This window comes from Barbatula barbatula (assembly GCF_947034865.1).
Source record: "Barbatula barbatula genome assembly, chromosome: 5".
In the NCBI taxonomy this organism is placed as follows: domain Eukaryota; kingdom Metazoa; phylum Chordata; class Actinopteri; order Cypriniformes; family Nemacheilidae; genus Barbatula; species Barbatula barbatula.
In genome coordinates, this window is record NC_136769.1 from 6,445,590 (window position 1) to 6,460,308 (window position 14,719).

The window sequence follows — 14,719 nt, forward strand, 5'->3', positions numbered from 1 at the left end:
GTGGATTTAGACTGCGTTTAATGCAACGATTGTGACGGGATCGTGAGAAGTGGAACACGAAGCCTGAACTTTGAATAAATTCACATACAATTATCCAGATTAGAGAAAATCAATCACGTTTTCCAGCATTGCTTGCCCCTCCAAAGCCATTTTACTGCTATATCTAAAGCCTTAGCCTGTAATTCATCCAGCAAACCATATTGATTGTTGATAGGGTCCAGTATATAAACATACCGACTCTATTTCAGTTCCAGAAGCCACAAGACCAGTATCCTCCGTTCCGATTCGGTACGGTGCCCAACGGCAGCACAGAACGAAACATCCGGAGCAATTATCCAGAGATGCATGCTCACATGGTGAAGTACAACCAGAAGGGTGTGGAAGACGCCCTCAATAGCCTCAAAACAGGGTACGTTCACTATAAAGTATTGACTTCACTCCTTTTTGTTACTAGATTTCTCTGGACAAATCAGATTATTACAGTGTCTAATCTGAGGTGTCTTTGTTTAAACTCAGTCGGACTTTGCCCGTTCTAATATCTGTCCATCTGCTTCAATATAAAATCAAATTAGACCTCAACGAAAACATTTCTAGTGACGTTTATTGGATGTCTGCATTTACATCTGAATGTATTATAATCATATTGACAGTGTTTTTATTTGCTAACAGGAAGTTGGATGCCTTCATATATGACGCAGCTGTGCTGAACTACATGGCTGGTAAAGATGAAGGATGTAAACTCGTGACTATCGGTAGTGGGAAGGTGTTCGCAACTACAGGTTACGGTATAGCCCTTCAGAAAGAATCTCGGTGGAAGCGACCCATTGATCTGGCTCTTCTCCAGTTCCTCGCCGATGGTAACTTCACTTCGAAACTTTCTAACATCATCACAAGGAGTCATCGACTAAAAATATCATGTATCACAGGTGACACGCAGAAGCTCCAGACCGTGTGGTTGACTGGCATCTGTCGTAATGAGAAAAAAGAGGTGATGAGTTCTAAACTCGACATCGACAACATGGCCGGAGTGTTTTACATGCTTCTGGTGGCCATGGGTCTCAGTCTGCTGGTCTTTGCTTGGGAACATATGCTGTACTGGAAACTGAGACATTCTGTTCGCAGATCTGAACGCTTGGACTTCTTGTTGGCCATCAGCAGGGTACATTTATATACTATTAATAATTTGCTTTTATTTTATTTTTGACCTTGAATTTTAGGGTACATTGGGCCTCATTTATCAAACGAGGGTAGAAACCAACGTACAGCCAAGCGAAATAATCGTAGGGATTCGTGTGATTCGTTAAACTTTCGTATGCGGGCAATTCCGTCATATGAATAATCATAGCTTGATAAATTCAGGGTGTAGACGCCTCGCCCCTTGATTTTGCGACATGGAGAAACGTAATCCGGCCAAAAAGAGGAACTTTTCCGATTTAGAGATGGAATCTTTAACCTTGAAAAGCAGAATCAAAGGAACAAAAAAATCACTGCTGTCAACAGCATTGGCGTAGTGAACAGAACTGCAGCTCATCAGGTTTGTATTCTTTATTGGGTATGTATGTTTTGTATACATCACAGCAAATTGTTATTTTTCACTATTATTTTTATACTGAAAGCAATGTTGTTTTACATTTACATTTGGTCATTTAGCAGACGCTTTTACCCAAAGCGACTTACAGAGAGTTCTGGGAGCAATAAGCGATATGTTATACAGCAGCAATAATACAATAGGTGCTCATACAAAGTTACTAGTTTCAACAAAAGCCAGACCAATACGGCTGTGGGGAGAAGGAGTTAAGCGTTTTTTTTATTACTTTGTTTGTGTAGTGCATTTAATCCAAATTATAATCTGACTTCAGTCTTGCAGAACTTTGTTGGAGTTAGCCTACATTGTTTTAATGTAAAAACAAATTTAGATATAAATTACTTAAATTATAGAATAATGTTTATATGTACATTTTATTTGTATTTTCTTCATTTAGGTTAGGAGGAGACAAATGCATGCTTCTATAGAGGATAAATGTTTAAAATCTAATGCTGGTGATCTTGCATTTCAGGCTGCTTAAATCAAGCACAGTTTTATGTTTGCTTCATTTATTTTTTTCTCTTTCAGATCTGTCGGGGGCAAGAACCAGCGGTCTTCAGCCCCCACAAACTAGCCTGGAGCCTGCCACACAAAGCCAGGCAACCTCGAGCTGTGACCCAGTGCGCGTCATACACACAAACACAAATAAACATTGCACAAATAAAAAAACATTCAAGCGTGTGTTGTCTGTTTTAATTAGATTGCAAAACTGTCAAACAAAGAAGCTATCACCTTGCAAATAGAACTTACCCTTTCCTTGTAATATTGATTATTGTAGTTTTTAATGTTTTACTTTTAATTGTGTATTTTAATTGTGGTAAATTGTCTTAGAAGTAGCGTAAAATCAAATCTCAAAAAAAATATATTTGTCCTTATTCCTTTTCAGTTATCAAAAGGGTAAAGTGTAGACGGACCTTCACCTTATCTCAAAACTTGCGTACACGAGCCGAGTCCTGTCATGAGATTTGATCGTAGAAACTGCTCACATGCATATTGATAAATGGCAAGTTTTGCGTGCAAGCACAGTTTTCTGGCGTACGATCGTTTGATAAACGAGGGCCATTACGTCTAAAACAAAACCTAACCCTGCCTTTATACCAAAGCAACCTGCATAAACGTGCATGTAGTGTAGAAAATGGTGAAACTTACTCTTCAGCAACATATATAAAAATATCAAAAGGAAAAACCTACAGTCACAGAACTGTCAGACAAATATTGGAATGGAAGAAGAGCCTTTAGAAAAAGTAGCTAGAAAAGAAACGTATTCATCTGAACTTAGTTACCAATGTAATTCAAAATTGATTCTGCTTTTTTTGCAGGGAATCTACAGCTGCTTTAACGGTGTGGAGGACACGGACCGTAATGGGAATCTGCAGAACCCAGATGTCACCACCAGCTACACTCAGGCCAACATGCTGAAGATGCTCCAGACGGCTAAAGACATCGTCTCATCCACGAGAGTGGAAAACTCTTTGGACAACGCCACCAAGACCATCGAGAACTGGAGTCGCAGAGACCCCGAGTCTGCCAGACCAAGCCTTCCCACCTGCCTCATTGGAACGGAATTCAGCCATAGTCGCCTCCCCTGCATTTCCAGCGTCACAGACAACCATTCTTCTTACCCTCAAAACATGGATGGCACCGCTCAGCACCTGCTGGAGAAGCCTCACGTGGGGATACGGCCTACCTCACTGCGCTACACCCTTCCTGCACGAACCAGCCAACATCACATTTACGAACGAGCGCTACCCATATCTAGTCTCAGCACTCCCCACATCGCCATAAGAGACCCGCCGCCTCCAACGGCCCCTAAACCCCACATGTACGTGGATCCGTCCTGTCACCACCCTACCTCTCGCTATGTCCCGTACCGTGATTTTCAGGTACCGGACATCTTCGTGGAGCACCAGGAACCTTCGGGAAGCCATAAACAATACAAGGCAGGTCTCAGTCGACAAAAGAGGTCCCACAGCTATGTGGCGGCGTCTCCAGAGACTCGACGAAGGGATGACTATGATGTTCCTCAATCCTGTCTGGCCGATCTTAAATGCAACCATCTCGTGGAAAACCATTCCCACACCACACCCTGCATAAGAAGCCACTACCAGAGAACCACGTCAAGCTGCAACTCCTGCACAAAGCTGTATCTAGAACCAGACATGGATGACATTCCACTTCTGGGGAAGGATAAACTCAACCGCCGCGCCTCTTTTCTCAGGGCCACGTGGGGTGGCGACCGCATCCGGCAATTGGACGAGAAGCCCACCACCTCTGCATCCTCTAGCAACATGCCTGACCTTTTCCCGAGAGTTTTAGTGACGAATCCCAAGCCCTCGAAGATGTACGGGAGCGCAGGCAACAATCTTCGTTACAACATGGCAGTGGAACCAGCCTATCTGGACCCGGCCCATATGGGCTCCTACCCGTATAAGCCACAGAAGATCAAGTACTCAACGTCTATCCGTCTTCCTTCATACCGGGAGGCAATTCTACAGAACACGGCAGCCCTGCGTCGTTCTTCCTCCACACTGGTGCATGGACACTATTCGACGTACCTGAACTCGTACACGGACCTGCCTGTGTACCTGGGGCCTTTACCGCAGGGACCCACCCATTTCCACGACCACTCAAAAGACATGTGCCACTTGTTTCCCTGCGTCAACCATTGCCCGGATAACGCTGCAGTGGTGCCCCGGTCAGGCAGCAGACATGTAGCGTACCAGAGTACAGCCATGGGGGGCTACGAGAGGGCCGGGTGCTCGAATGAGCAGTTGCTGCACACCGTGCCAGTGTCTTCTGTGCGTAGGGACCGCAGGCAGGTTCTAGTTGCACAGAATGTACACAGTCCCTACGCCCCGAGGCCCTGGGGGAGGGTGTCTAGTCTGGAGTCAGAGGTGTGAAGCCGTTTTAGGATGTTAGACGGTGTCCCTAACAGGACAAAAACTGCTCAATGGAATCAAGCAAAAAATCGGAAAGGTGTACTACAGGTGGTAATCTCAGTGCAATAATACAATAGGACTGCAGGGATGGGCTGCAGTGTTGAAGTGATTACTGTGGAGACTTTCATTATAATGAAAAAAAAGTTAAAAGAATATTGAAATGTTCATTATATATAATCTATTGATTGTTAAAGCGTTTTTAATGACATTATACCTATTACATTAACAATCGGATATAGCATGTTTTATGGCAGCTTTAAACCAGAGGGGTTTAAATTCAAAATGTTTTTGTTCTTTTGACAGGGCGCTCTACTATTTTAAATCTGGATCCTATTAAACTGTAGATTTTTATAACAGCTACACAAAAACGTCTTCCAAGAATTTTATAAATCCAGGGGTTTGAGAAAGTAAGTTAAATACATTTTGTCACTTTCTCAAATGTAATACAGTTCAGATTTTCGAGGAATGATGCAAAAAGTGATTTGACATCTGTAGTTCCACAGCTATTTCACGGTTTAATAAATGATGGGATGGCCTGATGGCCAGTTGAAAAGAGCCTCTGTTTGTTCATTTTGCAAATGATCATCAGATTTTGTTTCATTAGCTACTGGTGAAAATGTAATAAAAGGAGATCAAACTTCTTGAAGTGATATCCCAGGAGACTTTTGTGATCAGTAGAAGGTGCTTTTACAGTATCTCCTTGAAGCCATTGAGTAGGTTCTGCAGTTCTGAGGAAGTTGGATGATTTCAAATTTGAAACTTGTAAATGATTTCCAGCAGAACAAAGCCATCTTCATTCTTCATCAAGTGCGTGATACAAGTGTGTGAAAATGGTGTGCTTTGCAAATCCAAACGAAGAACTGTATATCTGTCTAAAATCGAATTCATATTAAACTGTAACGAACCGCTAATCCAGAGGATTGTCAACTTTAATTTATTCTTGTTTACTTCCACTCCTCCCACATTAAGTCAAAGTATAAACTAAGGATTATGTATGACGTGCTTCAAAGGGACACGGAAATTATTAAATAATTGATTCACTATCATGTAATTTCAAACCTCATATATAACTTTCTTCTGCAGAACACAAAAGTTGACTAACGTTGGTAACTAAACAACATCGACCCCCATTGTATCCACACAAAATCACAGAGACATTTCTCAAAATATCGTCTCTTGTTTTCCACAGAAGACAGAGTCATGTCCAGGTTTGAATGACATGAGGCTGAATAAATGATGATATAATTAGTATTTTTGGGTGAACTATCCCTATAATGCATTAAAAGGGATTAAAAGACATAAACATGCCTGACACTAAACAGCGGTTATATGTTTTTCAATCCGCTGCTTTCTTCAGCTAAAGTTGCACGCAGGTTAAACGCTGCGTCAGCATCGTCGTCGGATCCCGAGGATACCTTAATTCATCTCTCAACATTCATCTTTTCGTCCCACAGATATCTTCTGTAGCCTCAACCCTTCCCGAGGGACACACAAGGACTGGAAGGGCTCCAGCTCAACGTCTGTAAAGATCAAGGGTCGGTATAATAAAGGCTGGACCAATGGGATGATTGACCCGAGGGAATCGTCTGTTTAATCGCGCTGGTTTAAAATGATGCGCATCTGGGCTGTGAGCCAATCGGCAGGGACGCACTTTCGACCTACAGTGTCAAGCCCCTCTTCATTTAGTCCCCTCGAGATCAAATGAAATGAGAACCTAACTGATGACCATGAAGACCACAGAGAAGGATGGAATGAAACCTTCAACTCCCCTTTCAGTGGACAGTGTCAGAAAGACAGACCGGAACACTTTACCAACTCTCTGTTCTGTGAATGTGTAACATTCATTTTCCCAGCCCCGAATATTGTTATAAGAATTTATCTGCCAATTTTCCCAATCTGAAGCTTTATAGTCTCATCTCAAAGACGGAATGCAGTTGGCACAGAGACACGATCTGAGGTTTATGCCTATATCTCCACAGTCTGATCCGAGTTTGTCTAACACAACACAAATGATCACTGCAGAAGTGAATGATGGTTCGGAAAGGCCATGTTTGATTGCATTTCATGAGAAAGGCCGAAGCTTTTGACAAAGTAAATCACACAGTGATATTAAGGTTGAGATCAAGGTTTGTTATAAGGAACAAATGCTACAAAGCTATAAAGTTGAAAGTCTGCAAATGAGTTGTAGGTGATAACAGCTATAACACAACACTAAGAAACATGTTATGTTGTGACAATCTAGTTGTAACCAACGTTCTTCAGAATATCTTCTTTTGTGTTCCGCAGACAAAAGAAAGTTGAACTGACATGAGGATGAATAAATCATGAAAGATTCTTTGGGCGAACTATCACTTTAACACAATTGCATTTTACTTGTGTGCTACTGAAACTTCAATCTTTTACAAGCCAAATCAATCACGGATGTCTGCATCGGGTCATTCGCTAAACCCCACTGCTGCATATAAACCACAAAGGGATGCAGCGAGCCAGACCCTGATGTATTACAACCTAATCTACAATCTGCTTGGCCTCCATCCAAGTTCTAACAGAACCTGTTAACTCATGCCAGTAGCCCACCGAGAGGGCAGCGTCTAGAGCTTCGATTCTGTGGGCAGATGCCACGACATCTCGGGCGGCTCAACGGCGTGTGCCGAAAGCAAGGTGGCACATGGTCATCAGTTCAAACTGGCTTTACCGTCCGAGGCAGATTGTGGACCATGATGGCATCTGATCTTCATCATACATTATTACGCTATTGCAGATGGGTCGAGCTCCCATAGGGAGATGCTGCTCATGGTCACTCATCTGGACGCTCACATCTCTCATATGGGTGGTTAGCCGATGACAAGCTGCTGGGAAAGTGGACAAAATGACGACAACTTGATTTCTCATCGTACTTGGCCATGAAAGTCACAATGATGCTAAGGTGTTGTGGGTGGTTGCCAGAGCGTTACCATTCACGTTTTTAACTTAAGGTTTTCCCAATACTGGCAGGTCTGATGTCAATATTTGGTGGTTTAGATAACATGTTAATTGTTAAGTCTTTAATGCTTAGTTTCTACAGCCAAGAAAGTGAGCTGTCACATCCATAACGGTCCATATTTGTCATAAATTGCCAACAATTTCAAAATTAAAATAATTATTTTATGGTCCATGAAGAGCCATCTTTTCTCCATTTGCTGGGTATCATTACTTCTGGTTCTGGTACATTTTAATTCACAGAAATTCTACAAGGTATGTTGTCTCTCAAAAACGTGCATTCTTTTTGTCACTTCCACAACACATTGATTTATTTCTCTTTTAAAATTGAAAACGCGTACATTCATGTTTTTCTGATGTCTGGACTATATCCTCAGGAGTTAAGTAAAATATAAACAGACGATTCAATATATTGTTAATAAATACATTCAAGTTTTGATTGAAAATGTCACATCCATAGTGTTGGATTTGCCCAAATGTACTGTGTATGGGACTGTTTCGCCAAGTGAAATTCATAAGTCCAACTGCATTAAAAAGCTACTTTTTAAAAAGATATTAACAACTGTACTGTTGACAAACAGGTTAGTTTGTTCAAAACAGCTGTAATGTCCACCAATGACTAACAATGCTCCTTTGTCCAATAACTGAATAGAAAATGCAGTACATCAAACATTGCAGTTCTGCAACACCAAAAATCATATGAAAGACAGTCAATTCAGAAATCAGGAACTGCTCAATTTCTCTGGAAATGATGGTACATTTATGCATTTGGAAGATATTTTATGTCCATATTAAGCTACAGTAACAGATTATCATATTGTTTGATTTTCACCAATGGAAGCCATGCAATCAGTTTGCGGGGATGTTATTTGTCAGAGTAAACTGACATCTCATGGCTATCGGTTGAAATGGTGGATGGCCAATTAATTGTTTCATGAATTAACCTATGTGAAAAATTGAAGCGCTAGTTGTGATGTATTGCATTTGAGATCCCTGGTGATCTTCTGTCATCTTATCACATGTTCATTTTAACGACAGTAATTTATTTCCAGACACACACACACACACACATACAATAATTGATATTCTCCATACAGAGAGGCGTTATGAAGTAGCATTCTCCGCACATCCTCGCCCGAATAAATTACCTCACACTTCATAAATTTTCCCAGATGTTACGAGTCACCTTGAGAATAGCTCTCTGGATCCCATCAGTACAGGAGGAGTGTGAGAAGAAAGAGAAAGAAATAGCTCGAGGCTTCGATGAGCGCGAGCAAACAACAGGAAATGAAGGCAACAGAGCTGTTTGCTAATGTAAAGCATATACACTTATATACTCGCATAAAATACACATTAGTGACAACGATTGGGATCACGCATCATAAAATGGTCCGTCTAGACAACCTACACTCAACCATACTCGTGCAAACAGAGCATGAAGATTTCTTGGAAACATACAGTTGTTTATTTATGTCGTGCCTTCCTGGGTTTGAACCTAGCAGATATTTCTGATATTTAAGTATTTTTATATTTACAGTTTTACTTCCTTTACACATAGAGATTCAGGTCAGAGTAATTCACACTGATCTTTGGAAAATGTCACTCATTTTATAAGGCGGCTATTTTTTATGTCTACGTAAATGAACATTAGGAGAAAAAATCAGGCATGAACAATGTAAGACATAATGTTGTTTGTATTTTAAAAAAAGGAATCATGATTAATTATTTGTTAAAACGTTGCGTTTTGGACCAATATCCTGAAAATTGGAGGTATTTTTCTGTACGTTTTTTATGTTATTTCAAAAGTGAACATCGGTAAAAAAACAGTACCATTTGGTAAAATGTATTTTTTTTACAATATATGAGGGGAATCTGTAAAAAATATAACAGTTAAATACTGTAAAATTATTACACTTCAAAATTCAAGTGTTTTAGTCTGATTTTGATGAGGAATACCCATAAGCCTTTGCGCTTCAATAGTTTGATTATTTATGAAAGAAAAATATTTTTCTGCCTATTTGTTAATAAAAGATCACAGGGGTCCACACTCTTTTTAGTTTTTCGCCGTAAAAAGTATTATGTAAGGTGTGACGTTGGGTTAAGGGGTGGACCTTACACGCCAAAGAATCGTGCTGACTGTCATGGAAAAAAAATTTCCATGAACACAAATTAATAGATTTCGAGACTTTCATGCACTGCAATGAGACGGCTCAAGTTTATTCAATGATTGACGACGTCATGATTTTGTTTCAATAGATTAAAAAACAGTTAAGTACCACGTTAAGTGAACTTATTTTTAGACCAGTCTGCTTGCACTCTATGTTAACTGGAGTCAACTTATTACGGTTTTCAGTATACTGATAATGACGTTCATATGAATTACCCATCTCATAAAACAGGATTTTTAATTCATATACACATCATAAAGAATGTACTGTATTTCTATTGCTAAAGTCCTCTTTCATTTGTGACAAGTTAAATAAAGCGTCAACTTAAGCATCTTTTAAAAATGTCTGCTGATGTAAGACTTGATTGATTTCCATTTACATAGTGAGAGCATGAAATCGAATTATTGCTCTCTATGATCATGTCTGAAGTTCATGCTCAGGCAGCGTTTCTGGAAACCATTAGCTGAGTGATACAGAAAGCTCTAATGTCCTCGTGCGGCTCTGAAGCCAGAAACTGTTCCAGGTCACATGACAGAGCACCGAACACCAGAACACCAGCTGCTTCCCTGGGTTTAATCCTCAAAGTGTGCCGCAAGCAAACATTCATACATGTGGGTGGACATGTGTATGCTGATGGACTGGGTGGCTGGAGGCAAATAAATGATATTTCCCACAAACTTTCTGTTTCAACTTTCTCTTCCTTAAACAGAGAATCTGTGACATCTCATTAGGAATGAGCATTTCAAGGTCATGGCGAGAAGAACATTTTCTCTCGTGTTTCTACCTGTATGATTTTTGTGTTCTGTGATTTATTTTGAACTAACTTACGTTTGCTTTTAGATAAGGGGCCTTCCCATTTGGAGCCCTTTTGATTTCTTTTAGAAAAGATAAATGCTAAGTATAAAAAGATATTTTACCCAAAGTGACATTTGAGTTTTTTTTGTGCACGTGTTTTTTTTTTCTAAACATCCAATTATTTAAACTTCACACAAATATTTGCATACAGTAATTATGATAAAGCAGTTTTTTTATCCAATACATTAAAACGTATGGAAACATGAAATTGTACTGCACTGTAGAAATGATCCATTGTACTCTACCTCAGAATCTCTCACCATCAGTTTTTTCTTCGATGTAACGATTTGCTTCATTCCTACAAACGTCTCATGACCACCAATTTTTAAGTATATTTATATATAAACATTGACTTAGAACTTAAAGGTCCAATGTGTAATTTTTTGGAAGCTCTTTTGACAGAAATGCAATGTGATATCCATAACTACCGTATGTCTTCAGAGATGTATAAAGACCTTACGTAATGAAGTGTTATGTTTTTACTGTATTACTTTACAATTAGCTATTTCTATCTTCATACATCACGTGTCCTCTTAGATCAAATTCACCATGTTGTTTCGACAGAAGCCAAAAAGGGACAAACTGCTTTACAGAGTGCATTTTGTAAACATGCGAAAACGTGACGACACCCTGGACAAGCATCAAGTGACTCAAATGAGTATTTCGCTGATGTTGCTGCACTTCTGCCAGAGGGTGAGCTATAAATACAACGAGTACTCATAATGCCTTGTTACGGGAGCAGCCAATAGGAACTATGGGGACTGTGATGCGGCTCATAGATGATTACGATGCCCTACACAGGCATTGGACAACGAGATAACATATTTGATTTTGAAACTAAAGAATCTGTTCTCAAACGCTCAACTACATAAAATGTGCCACACAGAAGCGAAGTCTGATCGTTCTGCTCATTGATCACTCTCAAACGGCCCAACACCACATACAGTCTGTACTACAGAAAATTGATGTTGCTTTTTATAGGCTTGCACCGGCTGACCTCAAAGAGTCATAAAGTTTACTATAATTTAGGAGGATACAGTTTAAATGATAGACGGGCAGACAAACAGACACACACACAGACAGACAGACAAACAAACAAACAGAGAGATACACACATAGACGCAGACACTCAGACAGGCAGACAGACAGACACAGATAGACACATAGACACGCAGACAGACAGACACAGATAGACACCCGGACATGACCCGGTTGTGAACGCAAGCGCGTGTTTGCTACCGCTGCACCAGGAGGACGTTATTTGATGATTTAACAAGGTCAAACGACATTTTTTAACGAGGTGCTTTTATCAGAAAGATTGTATTGTACGATTTATTATTAGTGTATTTCTGGGATTACTACGAGTTTTTATCATTTTATTAAGTGCTATTTTCTGAGCGCCTGCCTGTATTGGTAAGCGTGGTATTTCCCGGTGTGGACTAATAAGGGAGCTGTATGCTTGCTAAGCGGCAGGACGGAGAATGTGGATTAACAGCTTGTTAATATTGAGTGCGCACGTTTGGATTGTCCTTTCCTCTTTTTTTCATCCTGTGGAATTAATCCACATATATTCAGCAGCTCAACTTCTACAGCTGAGGTTTTGCCTATTTGATCCGCCTCCAGCCCTTTATCCTCACCAGGACATCAGCCCTGACAAAATATGTGCATCAGGGATCTTGGCGAGGCTACAAGAAGGATTCTTCAAGTGCAATAACATCTATTTGGTCTTCAAAATGTGCTCCCTCAAGGAAACATCTTCTTGTTTCTATATTTCTATATATTGAGTACCTTGCGTACTCAATTTGTTTAATTGAACTGGGGTTCCACAGGGCTCGGTCCTGGGTCCTTACCTATTACGACTTGGTAATATTTTTAGGAAGTTTAACATCTGGTTTCACTGTTATGCCAATGACACCCAGTTTTATTTGTCCTCTAAACCTGGTTCTTCTTTCCATTCAGTGTCTCTCTCTGACTGTGAGGCCGAAGTAAAGGAGTGGTTTACAACAAATCTCCTGAAACTTAGCAATAAATCAGAAATTTTGTTTATTGGCTCAAAAAATACCTTAGCTAATTCAAAACGTTTTCCTACAATTTCTGATGATTTGTTGGTTTCCATGTCTCAGGTTAAAACGCTGGGTGTCATCTTTGAATCTACCTTATCATTAGAGGCACATGAAAACAGTATAGTTCGAACTGCATATTTTCATTTGCGCAATATTAATCGCCTTTGTCCGGCTCTATCAGTGGACAATACAGCGACCCTGGTACATGAATTAGTTACGTCTCTATTAGGTTTTGTAATTCTCTTCTTTACGGCTTGCCCTCAAAGCTTCTACACAAACTTCAATTAGTTCAAAACTCAGCAGCACATATTATCTATAATCTAGAACCTCAGAAACTGAACATATTACTACTATACTAGAACAATAATATATTATAATACAATAACATCTCACTCCTAGTCCTGCTTGACCTTAGTGCTGCGTTCAATATTGTAGACCATAACATACTTCTAGATCGCTTGCACAATTATTGAGGTATTGAGGGACAGGCACTACAATGGTTTAGATCTTACTTATCAGACAGTCATGAATATATCCATTTAATTGGGGTATCATAAAATCTAAATAAGTAAATTATGGATTACCTTAGGGATCGGTTCTGGGACCCGTGCTGTTCTCCATATACATGCTGCCCCTCGGAAACATTATTAGAAAACATGGAGTTAGCTTCCTTTGCTATGCAGATGATACTCAGCTATACGTATATCTCATCAAGACCAGATGATTCCTTCCAGCTATCTAAATTTGCAGAGTGCAACGAAGATATAAAACATTGGATGACTTGTAATTTCCTTCTTTAAAATTCTAATAAAACAGAAATATTTCTTATCGGACCAAAGACACGTAAACCGAATATTTCCTGCAAGGATTATAACCTGCAAGTTGAAGGATGTACTCATACTCATACTTAGTAATATTTTATTAGACAGAAACCTGTCATTTCAAAATCACATCTCAAATGTCACAAAAACAGCCGATTCCACCTAAGAAATGTGGCTAAATAACGAAATATTCTATGTGTTGCTTATTCATGCATTTATGACCTCAAGACTTGACTACTGTAATGCACTTCTTAGTGGCTGTCCTGCATCACGAATAAACAAACTACAGTTAGTTCAGAACGCAGCTGTCCAGAAAATACGATCACATAACCCCAATGTTATGAACCCGTCACTGGTTACCCATTAAATATCATATTGACTTTTAAGTTCTTTGCTTTGGAACAATGCACATTGTGAAAAGCGCTATATAAGTTTCTAGTAAGGTGCTCTGAAATAAAATAATAATAATATGCAGACAGACTTTGTATAAAACTTTCATCTTAAAACTGATCTGAGACCAGTATAATTCATTTACAGGAGCTTAGGAGCTGCTTTTGGCAAGGTGATGGTTTAGGATCAAGCAGACGCCACATAGAGAAGCACGTTTCACTCCAATTAAAATTCTGTTTCAGTCTCCTGTGGACAGAACAACAGCCGAATAAAGAGCTGCTAGACTGAAGGAAGCGACCGGCTCTATAATAAACAAACATACAATTTCTTCCATCCTGCCGAAAAGTTAGATGAGAGTAAAACAATCCCAGTGTCAACAGGGTTCTCTCTCATCTCTGGAATTTGAAAATGGGCTCATAAAAGAGCTCAGAGCTCACGGAGAGGAAAAAAGAAGGAAGGAAATGTGAGGAAGAGAGAAAAGAAAAGTGGGATGATGCTTACAGGGGCAGAAAGGCGATTACTGGGCATTTACCAGATCGGAGGCTTTTTATGAGTGAAATCTGCTGTTCTGCCTCAGAGAAATAATTTTGAGGGTAAGGCATATTAAGGCTTTCATTCCTCCCTATCAGTGGGAAATTATCTGCCACAAATCTCCCATGATTACCTCGCTGCAGCCATGGCCACGTTTGACCTTCATCTACTGAAGTTCATATGTGTTCTCTCGCTCTCCGCGTCACAGAATTCCTAGATTTGCCACCGTCCGATTAACTTAAAAACTGACAAATAAAGTGTTTGACTGACGGCACAACCATGTGTCTGGGATACGTGGCATCATGAGCTGTCTCAGAATGTGTTTGACATAAATGGACTATATAAGGTGGACAAGGTCTCCTCGAGGCATATTGTTGTTTTTTTCTGC

The 14,719-nt window shown here is 39.9% G+C and overlaps 1 protein-coding gene across 1 annotated transcript in view; it reads left to right on the forward strand.

The window, feature by feature from the left end:
- Positions 1–5,073, forward strand: part of grin2ca (glutamate receptor, ionotropic, N-methyl D-aspartate 2Ca) — a 38,141-nt gene extending 33,068 nt beyond the window's left edge. The window contains 4 exon segments of the mRNA XM_079455547.1: positions 249–409; positions 670–857; positions 927–1,159; positions 2,905–5,073. Of these exon segments, the coding sequence (XP_079311673.1) occupies positions 249–409; positions 670–857; positions 927–1,159; positions 2,905–4,485 (2,163 nt within the window). The 3' untranslated portion in view covers positions 4,486–5,073.
- Positions 5,074–14,719: the final 9,646 nt, after the last annotated feature.